Source organism: Typopeltis vanoorti, chromosome 5 (assembly GCF_054136105.1).
Source record: "Typopeltis vanoorti isolate ZY-2024b chromosome 5, IOZ_Tvanoo_1.0, whole genome shotgun sequence".
Classification (NCBI taxonomy): Eukaryota; Metazoa; Arthropoda; class Arachnida; order Uropygi; family Thelyphonidae; genus Typopeltis; species Typopeltis vanoorti.
In genome coordinates, this window is record NC_143553.1 from 34,954,206 (window position 1) to 34,969,151 (window position 14,946).

A 14,946-nucleotide genomic window follows, 5' to 3' on the forward strand; every position below is an offset into this window, starting at 1 on the left:
TGTGGCCGGCACCTGAAAGATACAAACTAGGTGGTGAGGCGTGAAGCGGGATAGTAATACGTACATATAAGAAACCGTGTAACTCCAGATTCGCGTAAGTCGGGGTATGACTGTATAAATATTCTTACCTCTTGCAGTTCTATCTGATGCACAATTTACTAATTTTTGTACCAAAGAAAGAAGTTTCTTCTACTACTTCATAAACAACGTATCTAAGTTGGGCTCTTCATGTTAAGCCACTTTTACAGTTTCAAATTTCACGAATTGGTTTTTTCATAATAATCCAGTGTCCTTAAGACAGAAGATGAAACTTTCTATTCAGCGTTTCCTCGAACATTCAATAAGAACATCAATTTGAATATCTTCTTTTATTTACTAAATACTTGTTGATAGTCTCAATTCCTCCAGTTTAAAGACTCGCAGTTCTACGATTCCTTTTCATAATCTACTATTAATATTCTCCTGACTGTCATATAAAACTTAAAAACTTCCTAAGAACAAAATTCTCTGGTTGCCATTCTCAAGTTTCCATTGGCTCTCTACTTGATTATCTCATTACTCTGATACCGAACATCTTTTAGTCACCCATCAATGTCCTCGGGGGAGCATGTGCACTCCATGTAAATGGCAACCAAGAAGTTATGTATAATGGCTGACCAGTTGTCTCCATTTGCTAAACGAGAATGTCTTTACAAAACAAATATCTCAACACTTACCAATTTTAAATTACAATAAAAAAAAAAAAATGAAAGTAACATCATCATCATCAAATTCCTACCATGTACCCTCAAGGACTGTACACGATATGATAGTACAACATGAAAACAATTACATCATTACTAACTTCCTATCTACAATTTTCCTCCAAATCAGTCTGTTACTTGTCAAGACTCCAACATTATCAGATCTTATATTTTTATCGTCTAAGGCACTTTGTACCGTATCAATCCACCCATATCTTGGTCTTCCTCTGGGTCATTTTGCTGCCAACCTGGCAGAGAACACTTGTTTTGCTAATCTTTCTTCACCCATTCTGTTTAAGTGACCATACCACCTGAGATTAACTCTGCTAACGCATTCCTGGATGTTGACAATGTCAAGTTCTTTCCTAATATCCTCGTTTTTAATATGATATTGCCATTGATGCCATCTGTTCATGCCTGTAATCTTTCTCAGGACTCTCATATCTGCGGTCTCTAGTCTTTGGTCAAGTGTTTTACTTCTGACCCAGCTCTCAGATCTATAAGTTAAAACTGGTTTGAACACTATCTTGTATACAGCTAATTTAGTGTTCCGACAATTTCTCTCTTATTCCATATGAATTTATTCAATTGACTTCCTACCATACCAGCTTTGCTGATTCTGTTGTCTATTTCTATATTTAATTTACCATCTTCAGTAAAAATCGTGCCTAAGTAGCTGAAATGTTTCACTTGTTCCACAAGTTCTCCATTCACAACACAGTTGGCATTTTCAATGATTCTGCCTATTTTCATTGTCTTTGTCTTTTTATTGCTGACCTTCATACCATATCTATTACAACAGCTATTCAATTTAGTCAGAGAATCTTGCAGACTTGTAGCGGATTTATTTAGAAGTATAACATCATCTGCATAAAGCAAAGAGCTGACATTAACATCTCCGATTTTGATATCATGTTTAATACCACTTTCCTTCATAATGTGATCCATATAGATAATAAATAACAGAGGGGATAATGTACATTCTTGTCTCACACCAGATTTAACATTAAACCATCTTCCTGTACTTCCTTCAATTCTAACTGCTGACTTACAACTCAAATAAAGACTAAGTATTGCTTGATGTAATGCCCCATTGAACTGCAGCATACACCATATAATTGCAGCGTATTGAATAGCTTCTCTCTTCGCACCTTGTCATATGCCTTTTCCAAATCACAAAACTTAAATACAGATTTCTGTTATATTCCCATGCTTTCTCGACTATTTGTCGTAAAGTGAAGATCTAATCCTGACAGCCTCTATTTGGCCTGAATCCAGCTTGTTCTTCACCAAGCTTTTCTTCCACAATTCTTCTCAACCGCTTCTCAAGTATACTTGCATAGATCTTGCCAGGAACACTCAGTAGGGAAATACCTCTGTAATTATCACATTCAGCTTTATTTCCCTTTTTATATATGGGTACTATGAGAGCTCTACTCGAATCATCAGGAATTCGTCCCTCTGTCCAGGCTTTGTGAACTATGTAGTGCAGCCACTGTAAGACTCTTATACCACCATACTTCAGCATTTCTGGTCGAATATCATCTACTCCTGCTGCCTTTCCATAATTCAAGCCTTTGATGGCTTTTTCTACTTCAAGTATGGATATGTATTCCTGACTGCATGGCTGGTCAGTGTTTTTTACCACTGTGCTGTCATCACTGCTTGTTTCATTTAGCAGTTTTTCAAAGTAATTACTCCATACTTCAAGGATATCTTTTTCTCCCATTTTTCATTTCACCTTTATCATCTCTAACTCCTTTTATAAGACTCTTTCCACCATTCCTAAGCTTCTTCAACAACCTCCAGAATATTTTACCACCTTTTTTGATATTTATTTTCTATATTCTTGCGAAAGTCCTCCCATGAGTTTTGTTTAGCTAGTTTTACACAGTGTTTAGTATTCTTGCATTTTTCTCTGTATTCTCTAAGAGCACAAGCTGACTTATTTGACAGGAACTTTTGATATGCGTTCTTCTTTTCCTTCACTGCCTCTTTAACTTCCAGTGTCCACCAGGGAGGTCTGATTTTTTTATCCTTGCGGACAACCTCACCACATGCCTCTCTGGCAGAATCAATCAATGTTTTCTTCCAGGCTTGCCAATGAATCTCCAAGGTTTGATTCCTGTTCTCAAACTCTTTCATTTTTCTTCAACAATCTTTGTGTATTTTAGTCTACAGTTCACATCTAAGAGCTGCTCAACTTTTATTCGCTTTAAAAGTTTCTTACATGTTATTCTTTTCAATATGAAATTCAATTTTATCCTGTACAAGACTAAATAGTGATCACTTCCAATTTCAAATCCTCTCTACACTCTGGTGTCCTGCACCAGGAGAAAACATCACTATCAACAATAACATAGTCAATGAGACATTTCTTATTCCTTGCCTCTTCTCTCTATGTGAATTTGTGCACATTTTTATGTTGGAACATGGTGTTAGTAATAACCAGTCCATGACCTGAGCAGAAATCCAATAGGTATTTGCCATTATTATTAGCTTTGCTCTTTTCTCCAAATTTTCCCAAAATATTTTTGTATGTCTGACAATCATTTCCTACTCTGCTATTTAGATTCCCATCAAGGACCAACTTTTCCTTTTTCATTGTGTCAGTTGCTTTTTCTAAAGCCTCAAAAAATTCCTCCACTTCTACCTTAGTAGAACCATCTGTGGTACCATAGGCACAAATAAGTCTCATTGTCCAGTTCCCCATTCTCATATTTACCAAACATTACTCTACTTGAGACTGACTGCCATACAAGAAGATTAGCCTCGTATTTTGTGTTGAATACTATGGCTACTCCTTCTTTTCCTTGATTGTCATTGCCTGAATATTACATTTTGTATTTATAGCTCAGAAAGATCTCACCAATTTTTGTCTTTTTTGTTTCAGTCACTCCTATTATGTCAATCTGGTACTTATCTAATTCCTCAGCTAGTTCCATTTCTTTGCCATTCAGGCTTCTTATGTTGATAGTACCGATCTTTAACTCTGGTGATGTAGAGTTGAGGCTTGTTTTCAGATTTGTTCCAGTAGCTGACTCTTCGTTGTTTGCCCTGGTTCCCTGTCGAAAACAACGGGGGCCTTGTTTAACCGGGCGATGCCCCAGCCGGCATGAAATTTTGTCATGTCGTACCATCATTTTTTTTTTATTTTGGTTTAACCAATAAGAATACAATTTGGTCGGCTAAATCCCAGATTGCCAGCCCATCCTCGTTCATTCAGTATCCAAGTAGATACCCAACAGGGTGCACCATGAGAAGGTGAGGATTGGACATTAGGTCAGAAGTCCTGGTCGCTTCTCCGCATTCCTTTAAATGCTATGTGGAGGTCTCCTCTCAGTTAAACAGAGTAAGTACATCAATTTTCAAATGATTTTTATTTCATTTTGACAATAATATCAATAATGGCACATCGCAAGTGCCAACATGCACATTATGAAACCAAAATTAATAATATATTAACATAGAAAAATGATTGTAAATGATGATTATTTTTACAAGTACATCACCTGCATAATGCAAGGAGCTAAGTTTGATATCTCTTATTCGGATGTGAGATTTAATGCTACTTTCTTTCATCTGCATAGATCAGGGGTGGCCAACTACACGTCCTTTTGGAGCCAAAATAATTCCAGTAAGATTTAGAAAAAGCCGCAACATTTGACTGATGCGATGGCACAGGAGTGAGTGAATCTACGTATGGCAAGATGGGAGGTGGGGATGCAGTAGCTAAGCCTGTCTTCCAAAACACATTAGTTACACTTCTGGTGCTCATCTATCAATATCGTTCAACATACTGTTGTGTGAGTCCATTAACAGTGATTGTTATCGTTGAACTCTTTTTCAAGTGCTTAGAAATGTTGTGTAAAAAATGTAAATACGAAAAGGAACACAGAAGTTTTAGGCTAGAGTGGGAAGATGAGTTTCTTTTAGTGAAACGACAAAATAAACCAATGTTTGCCATATGCTAAATAACACTTGTGCAATACAAAGCCAGCAATCTCAAGCATCATTATGACATGCATCACAATAATTTTAGTAAAGAATTTCCTCTTGGCTCTGATCTGAGTCGAACTATACTTTCAAAGAACAACTCCATGGTCAGAGTATATTGATATCCATGTTTACTAAAGAGGCTGATGTTACTACCAAGGTTGGTTTTATTTTAGCATTTAATATTGCACAGGTGAAGCGTCCGTACATGGAAGAAGAATATTGCACAAATATCAATTTTAGACCAGGATAATAATAATATAATAAAAAAAAAACTACTCAAACTGATCAAACAGATGCCAGTCTCTAGGAATACAATTGAAAGAAGGATTTCCATTATCAGTGCTGGCATTGTAAATAACTTATACCATAACTTGAAAAACTTTGCTGCATTTAGTCTGGCTTCAGATGAATCTAACAGATATTCAGGGCAAACCACAACTAGCTACGTTTGTCTGCTTTGTATCTCACGACCCGGTCTTCAACGAAGAGCTATTGGACTTGATAGCATTGAAAGATACACCATGTAGCTCTGGCATCAAAGAAGCTATCGATGTTGCACTTACAAAAGCTTCAGTATTGCGCGAAAAAATTGTCAGCATTGCAACTGATGGTGCTCCAGCTATGAGGAGCAAAACTAAAGGGCTCACGGGGTTCCTTGAGAATGATGAATCATATCCTGCTTTCCTACCTGTACATTGCATTATTCACATCTATTTGCCAAGTGTTTTAAATTTGAACATGTAATGAAATTAGTTCGAAGAATTATCAATTTTATTTGTTCAAGTATTAAAACACACCAATAATTTAAAAGCTTTATCAGTGAGTTGAATTGTGACGCGATTCCTAATGATGTATCATGGTTTTGCTTAGTAAAGTGGCTCTCAGCTAGTAATGTATTAAACAATTTTTTGTTGTTGTTGTTAGACCTAATCAAACAGTTTCTTAGAGAGAAGGAGAAATTTTTCCCTCATCTCGAAGATGCTCAATAGTTGCATTTTTGAAAATTATGGAGACAACTACCTACTGAAGAAAAAGAAATGAAACAAGAACTAAAAATCATCAGCGACACATTCATAAATAATGACTGTAACAAAAATACTATTAATAAAATACTCCATAAAACAACAACAAAAACGAATCTAGATTACAGTAAAACTATAGCCATCCCATACATTAAAGGGTTATCAGAAAAAATTAACAGAATCCTACAACATTATAACCTCAATGCCACCTTTAAACCACCCACTAAACTTAAAACCATATTCAACTCCTCTAAGGATCCTCTCCTCCCATTAGCACTTCCTGGAGTCTATTGCATCCTCTGCACCTGTAACTTACTGTACATTGGTGAAACAGGACAGACAATCCCTATACGCAAGAAAGAACACATTAGACACATTAAATATAACCATTATGGTGAAACAGGCCTCTCAGACCACGCGCTCAACACCTTACACCAAATCAACTGGAAAAGCACCCGCTCTTTACACCAAACAAAAACCTGGTATGAAAGGAAATTTAAGGAAGCCTGCGAAATCCTGATAAACCACCCAAATATCAACAACAAAGATGGCATGAAAATTCCAAGGATCTGGATGTCACACATTCAGCCTACCTAATATATAAGATCCAACATAAGTCAGGACTCTAGCCAATCTTCAGCTAGTATTAGAAACCATTCCATACCAACTGGCTGGAATGTACAAGTATAATCATGATGTTAATATATGTATATAGATAGATACTTGTTGTTGCACCCAATGTATTTCTACAACCAATGGATAACACTAATAATAGGACTCTAGCGTTGATGTATAATTTTTTTTTTTTTTTTTTCACCAGAGGTCAGGCCAACAATTGTTGTAGTGGTTGGTCAGTATCTTTAACAAACCAGTTTGATTGTAGTGTAGTTTGTTTTCTGTATATAGTTGTATGCTCCAGAAGATGACCTTGACGTAAAGGTCAAAACGTCGAATGTAGATTTTAGTTATATTAAACTAAAGTTTTTATTCAAACATGGTAGTTGTCTCCATAATTTTCAAAAATGCATTCGGATCACCGTGTAAGCTTAAAAGAAAGGATGCTCGATGGTTGTTTTTTAGACATGGCATTTTTCACCGATGTTTTCCTGCATCTACAGATATTAAACTTTTCACTTCAAGGGAAAGAAAAACTAATAACTGATCTCACACAGACCATGCTAAGCAAACTGCAACTTTTTCAGAGAGACTTGGAAAATAAAACTTTCAATCACTTCACTTGTCTAAATAAATTACTGACAAATTTGCCTGGAGTGGAATTAGAAATGGGATCTTATGTTATCAAATTAAATGATCTGGCTGAAGAACTCAAAAATTGACTTTGCGACCTTCGGGAACTGAGCCAACATTCTCATTTTTGAAAAATCCTTTCCTCACGAACGTGCTTGAGTGCGGTTGTCCTATTTTAAAACCAATTGTGATGGATGTCACAGCTGCAGAACTGGAGCTTTTGGAACTTCAAGAGAACGAAGGACTGAAGCAAAGTAGATGTTCAGTAATTGAGTTTTGGAAGCAAGTTTCGGACCAACAGTATCCAACACTCTTAAGCAGTATACCAGAAAACTGATCTCCATTTTTGGGACCACGTACTCCTGTGAAGCACTATATTCAACTCTTAAATTTATTAAATCTAAACATAGATCTGTTTTAAATGATGAACATTTGAACGAGCTTCTAAGAACTGCTTTGACTAACACCTAATTTTAAGGAGCTTACTAAGATACTTAAATACAGATCCTTGTTATATTTCCATCATTTCTCTGTTATTGGTCACATTGAAAATCTAATCTTGACAATCTCTGTTTGGCCTAAAACCAACTTGTCCTACAACTATCTCTTCCACAATTTTTTCTTAGCCTCTTCCTAAGTATGAATGCATAAATCTTACTTGAAACACTTTGTAGAGGAATTTCTGTGTAATTCTTATATTCAGTTTTATTTCCCTTTTTATAAGTAAGAAATATGAGACCTGTATTCCAATCATCTGGAATTTGATCTTTTGACCAGATCTTCTGAATCATGGTGTGAAACATTTATATTTCCGTATTTATGCATTTATGGTTGAATATTATCGCCCCCAACTGCCTTTCCACATTTTAGGCTTTTAATAGCTTTTCTATATTGATATGTTCTCTTGATTACAATCCTCTGGAATATTTTCTACCACTGTTTTATTTCACAGTCTTTCAAAGTAATTACTCCAGACATCTAGGATATCCTTATCTTCATTTTGCATTTCACCTTCATCATTTCTGATTCCTTTTACTGTATTCTTTCTTCCATTTCTAAGTTTTTTTCAATAACTTCAAGAACCACTTCCTGATATTTACCTGCTATATTCTTATCAAAGTCTTCTCATGACTTTTTTTAATGTACTTCTTTTACACATAGTGTAACTCTCTTATGAGGTATTACCCAAAAGTTCAGGGCATTTAACCATAAAAAAATACTTACCCTAACTCCTAGTTTGCACTGTCCCCTTGGGCATGGAATCCTTGATTCCGTGCATCCACGTAAATCCTCAGTCATGTCCAAAATTATGCCCTTTCAGCCAGAATTTCATCTTGAGGAACAGGAAAAAGTCACAGTAGGTGAGGTCAAGCAATTGGGGGGAGGGATGACTGATATTTTTGGAAGCCAGGAACTGGCATAAATTTTTCAGCAGTGCATGCATCTCATGTTCAAAATGAGTTGAATGGTCCCATATGACATTTCTACAATCTCAGACATAATGAATAGTTCACCTATGATCTGCGAGGATGGCCTTGGTCACTTTCGAGATATTTTCCAGTGTGCTTGTCAACAGTCATCTAGGACACTCATTGTCATCAACAGACCTTTGTCCATCCTTAAAGCATTTGTACCATTAAAACATTTTGCTTTGGCTCTTAGCATTATCATACCGGGTATATCCCTGAGCCTTTAGTGTGTTTCTGCAGTAGTTTTTTTGAGGTTGAATCACTACATATTGATACCACATCCTAATATGAATGTGACTGATAGACCGGGTATATCCCAATTGTGGAAAGTATAATTATTTAATGCTGCTCATCATTGTATTGTTGCTACATATCGCAGGAATTTATATTGCTCTACTACAACTCATGATTTCACACTATACATGATTAATCCTTCTGCCATATGCATGTGCTGTTATTCCAGCTTTCATACTGAACATAAATACAATATGCTAGGTGAAAATCCTATCAATAAAAAAGGTTATTTTTACTTAAGTAATATATATTTATTGTTCGTTTGTTCTGTGGCAACTTGTCTTGTGTTTCATTCAAAACATAGATAACATGATTTTCATTGTCTAATATAATACCACCACCTTGCTTCTGTGCATCTCTATGTTATCATCCTATTTTCCTTTTAGCATTGAGTCGACTTGATTCTTGTATACCTTAATAATGTTACACTCACCAACAAGATATACTATTTTCATCTGGATATTGAAGAAACACCTGTGATTTTTCTTGGCCTGCTTAATCTCACTATTTGTCCATTTTACACCTATTTACTTCCTAACTTTTGGAATACATTATCATATTTACTCGAATATAACTTGCCCTCGCTTATATCTCTCACCCCTGATTTTACTTTACGAAAAAAGAAATGGAAATGTTTCTCACATAGTTGGCACACGAAAAAAGTTTAAAACTGTAAGAAATAGATACTAAATGTTGTTTTGGCAATTTCAAATATTTTCGAATTTGGTTGAAGAGAATCAGCATTTCAACTCAACAATCATCGGCTTGCCTTTGTCATTGAGCCATGCGATATCTTGTTAATACCATACGAATCATATGCATAGAGAGGGAAGCAACCAGTAGAAATTGCTTCCTTCTCATTATGCTCCTGTACATTTCCAGAGGAAATGTGTGAGTGAGAGTGTTGACTTCTACTTGATTTGGATTGCGAGGGGATGGATTAAGATTAGGAGACCATCATTAGAACTGTTGTTCAACTGGATTTTGAGAGCTTGGGACATGATTTCACCAGAAATAATTTAATTACAGAAGCATTGTCGTTAAAAATTCAAATAGATTGCGTGATGAAGGTGAGCAGCTGATCGCATAAATAACGTTAATAATTAAAATTTAAGTGCATTCATTGTATAAATAATGTGAGCAATTTATTTATTCATTTGTATGGGGTCCACCCCCTTTCTCTCTCATCCATTAGGATGGGTTGAGCTCACTTAATGAGGGATTAAGTATATGTATTTTAATCCCTCAGGTAAATTCGTGTGTGTTCACTGGACCAGTTTGCCTGTTCTTTGAGGGACGAACACCTAAGTTTCCGGGTGAAAAAAACCTCCTACCTCCAAACTAGTAAATGCAAATTAAATTTGCATTTACTAGTTTTCATGTCTCCGTAAACAGCTTGAAAAAGTCAGACAGTTTGCTGGCGAAACTAGTAGGCTCTAATGTAGTTTTGTTTTTCATAAATGGTCAGTAATTAATAAATAAGTTTGTATTTGAACAGTAAGTTACTATCGTTGTTAAGTATTCCTTAACTTATCATTGGTCTGCTTTTCATTTCACTCAATTTCTTATTCTGTGCCATTGCTCCACGCCATCACTTAAGTGTCAATAATCTCCTACTTGGTAGTTTTATATATCCCTTCCATAGAGAAGTTCATAATGGGAGGAACACTTGGCAAATTCACAGAAACTTCTGAGGTAGTGATCAAATCAAATCCTCTTTTCTTTCTTTATGTGCCGTCTGTTACATAATGCCTCAGGTAGTTGTCCCTTAGAAACTCAAAAAAATTAATTTTTCTTGCTTTCGAATGATATCCTGTGATCATCTTCCACTTATTCAGTTAAACCAGTTATTTAAACATTTCTTCTCATCATGCTCCTGTGCATTTCCAGGCCTGTAATAAATACCACTAATATATGCTTTTACCTCATGCCATTGCCACTCTTTGCCTCCCCCCTCCCCCCCCTGCATATTCACCTTGAGTGGCCATATTTTCATCAGTGGCAATCTACTTCCTTTCTTGCTCTTCCTGTCCTCATGGAAAAATGGCATATGCACTTCTCCTTCTTTTTTCTTCCTGTCAGTATATCATCTTCATCCAGTGATTTTTCAGGGAAATCAACTCAATAAATATAACAGTTTTCCTCCTATTTCTTTAACTGGTAGTATTCATTAAAAAAAAAAAAAAAAAAAAAAAAAAACATTTTTGAATCTGTAACCAATGCAACCTATGCAACATCTCATCTGTAATTCTGCTATTCTGACATCATTTCCTCCCATTTAGTGCATCTTCTTACTGAACCAGCTGATCTCTGCATCCCAGGCCATCCTCAGACAAAGATGCATGTTTGATAACCTTCCACTGTTGTTTATGCCAATTGTTTATAACCAAGGTTATAAACCATTTTCATACACAACAGTGGAAGTGTCACTCAGCTTTGTTTGGGTTATCTATCTCTGACTATGTAGTGTATTCTCCCAATCTCTCATGTAGATTGATCTTAAACACTATCAATTGTGTATGGATCAAACATGCTATTTCATAAGAGTTTAAAAGGAGTTCATTCATTTATTAAAAATGTGTATCTAACTGTTCGGTGTTTTTACAATGTTCAGTTAATACTTAAAGATGTTGTGTGTATATTTTTTATATAATTATTATTTATTTAATTTTTAGCACGAGAAGAGTTAGACAAGGCATCAAACAAAGCTCAGCAGTTATGGCTTGCATGCCAAGCAGTGAAACAAGCTATTAAAATAGAGATATTATCAGATGGTCACCATCAGCCTAAATCACTCCATAAAGAAATCAGTGCACTTAAGAATGCTGCAGGAGAAAGTAATAGTTATATTTCTGCTGTCATAGAAAGTATGCCACAAGAAGCTGTTACATGTGGAATATATACAGAAGATGCATTAAAGGAGCGTTTTCAAAAGATAGATAGGATATGTAGACGAGTTGCTTTGATTGATGAAAATGGTGGTAGCTTATATCTGTATTTGATTTCTTATTTACAGTCAGTTCTCTACATTGATAACAAATATATATCTAAATATGAACTGGAGGACAAAGCACGTGTTAATCCTAGAGAATGGAATACCTTTGACATCCTCTCTAGAGTGCGTTATTGTGTTCATCATGACAATCTAGAACAAGCTTTGCGATATGCAAATCAGTTATGTGGAGAACCTCGTAACATTGCCCAAGATTGGATGAAAGAAGTTAAGGTGCTGCTGGAAACAAGACAAGCAGCTGATGCTTTAATTGCACATGCTGCAGCAGTGGGGATTCAAGCTTATCATTAAGTTGGAATTTCATTTTAAATTAAGTATTTTTATCCCCAAGGTGACTTACTTGGAAAAAAAAAAGATTGATTTCTGATAGCTGGAATAGTATTTTCATTTAAATGCAAATTTTAAAGAACAAAATAATTTGCTTTTGTAGTAGAATGGACATACAACACATTTCATTTGTGAATGGCACTGTGGTTATGATAACCCTCCACTATGTAGGTAAATGTAAAACAGTAACATTTTTACTTTTACATGACTGCAGCCTATTCTGTGTATATTCAGTCTATCTATTATGGAAGAAATGAAATAAAATTATACTCATTTGTACATGAATTGAAAATAAGAATACGAATAGTTTGATAAATTTAGAAATTAGTTATCAGTTTAAAAAAAAAAGTTATATTTAAAATTGTAGTAAAATTAGTGATGTAAAATTTCATGTTCAATTAATTTTACTTGACTGATTATTAAAGACTTTTTAAATATGAATTTTTGTTAAATGAACTTAAAACAAATTGACTCATGGTGTAGGCTCAGATCTTATTGTGACATAGATGTTTGTTTTTTGGTGGCAGTTGAATTTCATCAACTGGTACAAGACCATCACTTTGCATATCTAACCCTTATCTCATCTGAAATTAATGTGCTATAGTTTATAACCGTTCAGACATGGGATTGCAGTTCAAAAGAATAATAATTATAATTATAAAAAGCTGGCTTGCTTGGCTGAGTGATTTGCATAGCTGCTCTCCAACCAAAAGTCTGCAGGTTCGAATCCTGCCATGGATGTTTGTGATTGTATGTGAAAATACTAGTGGTGGGCTGTAGATGATCATGGTAGTTGCAGTTCGTTTAGTTGGTGAATTGAGCGGTGGAGACAGAGAGCTGTAGGTGCCCTCCCTAAGTGAGTCTTCGGACTCCCTGGAGTTGTCACATAATAATAATAATTTTCTGGTGTATTGAAGGTAATGTACCAGATATTGACAGTCTAAATTAATTCTGTATTTCATGACTAGTTTCCATCAACTTTCTTTCAACTTAGTCTCTTATTTCTTGGGTTTATGATTTGATCACTTCTTACTTAACTTCTGAAGCACTCCTAACTATATCATTCCACCTCTTTCTTGGTCTTCCTCTGAGTCTTTATCATAACATTTTTATTTCCAATCCTCATTTTTCTAATTTTTCATCTACTATTTTTGTGACCATACTAGCTTAGATTAACTTCACTTACACATTCTTAAATAATAATAATAATAATAAGTCCTTTTCTGATGTTTCTAATATAGTTCCACATCCGTTCATTGCCAATTTTTTTCCTGAACTCATACATGTGCGTGTGTGTAAGAATTTTAATATATGGATCAGACCTCTGATCCTTATATTAAAATTAGTTTGAATTCTGTCTTGTATATTACTGTTTTAGTCTTTTGGCTTAAACAATAGTATACAAGATTTCTGATTTCTGTTTTGCTCAGTATAAATTTATTATTATTATCATTATTACATGGGCACCTCCATGGAGTCTGAACACTCATTCCAGGAGAACCAATCTATCCACACAATTTATCGTATCTCTTATTGAACCCATTAACAAAGCACTCACAGCTGACTCTGGCAACCCATTCCACTCATTCACAACTCTCCAAACAAAAAATCTAGTCCTCACACTCCTACTAACCACACCTTTATTCAACTTCCAGGTATGACCCCTTATTCTGATCCCTATAGCCAAATGCTGAAACATTTTCCCTGCATCAATCCTATAAAACCTTTTAAGCAACTTAAATATTATTATCATATCCCCTCTTTATCTCCTATCAACCAACTTCTGCAATCCACATACCTTCAATCTATCCTCATAGGGAACATTCCACAGACCACTTCTCATCTTGATCACTCGCCTCTGAATCCTCTCCACTGCTACCTCATCCCCAAGGGACCAGACTTGAGTGCAGTTATCCAGATGTGGGCATATCAAGGCCTTATAAAGAGGAATAACAACTTCCTTATCTCTACATGTTAATGTGTTCTTCAATAGCTAAGTAATCCTATGGGCTACCTTAGCTATATGTCCTCTAAACTTAACTCTCTGTTAACCACCATCCCTTAATCTCTAGTTTTATCTATTTCTTGGAGTACAGTGCCATCAATATGATACACGACTTGTAATCTATTTTTCCCAAAATGCATAACTTTACTATTATATAAATCAAATGGATATTAAATCCAGCATTATTTCAAAGCCAAATGTAGAAACTATGAAAGTTTCATACAAAATTTGACCAGAGAGCTTACGGGAATACACTCGCCAGCATTTACGAGTTGCCCTAGCACAGATCATATTGAAGACATGATTGCTTGCTCAAGCATATATTTGCCTTTTATTAGTCCATTTTGATAAGGTTTCACTGGCCTGACAGCTGTTTTGAACTGGTTGGTTCTCCAACCAGTTCAAAACAGAAACCTTAAGAGAGCAAAAACTTTCATTCAGTACTAAAGAACTTGAAGTGTTGGAGAGGTGTATTTTTCGTAGCTGAAATTTACCGAACAAGAGTTTTTACTCTCATAAGGTTTCTGCTTAGTCTGAGGAGAACCAACCAGTTCGAAACAGGTGTCAGTCAGTGAAACCTTATCAAAATGGACCAATAAAAGGCGAATATATGGACGCTAGGACAACTTGTAAATGTCAGCTAGTGTATTCCAGTAAACTCTCTGATCAAATTTCATACGAAACTTTCATAGTTTCTACATTCGGCTTTGAGATAATGTTGGATTTAATATTCACTTGATTTATATAATTTTGCATCTGAACTGAAGCCTTTTGGCTCTTTATTTTAGTAAATGCATAACTTTACATTTCTCCATATTAAAACTGA

At 35.3% G+C, this 14,946-nt stretch overlaps 1 protein-coding gene across 2 annotated transcripts in view; it reads left to right on the top strand.

Moving 5' to 3' along the window:
• Positions 1-12,556, top strand: part of Mitofilin (inner membrane mitochondrial protein mitofilin) — a 263,003-nt gene extending 250,447 nt beyond the window's left edge. For both annotated transcript variants that reach the window (XM_090392343.1, XM_090392344.1), the window contains exon 14: positions 11,451-12,556. In XM_090392343.1, the coding sequence (XP_090248469.1) occupies positions 11,451-12,079 (629 nt within the window). In that variant the 3' untranslated portion in view covers positions 12,080-12,556. The remainder of the gene's footprint in view (positions 1-11,450) is intronic.
• The last annotated feature ends 2,390 nt before the right edge of the window (positions 12,557-14,946 follow it).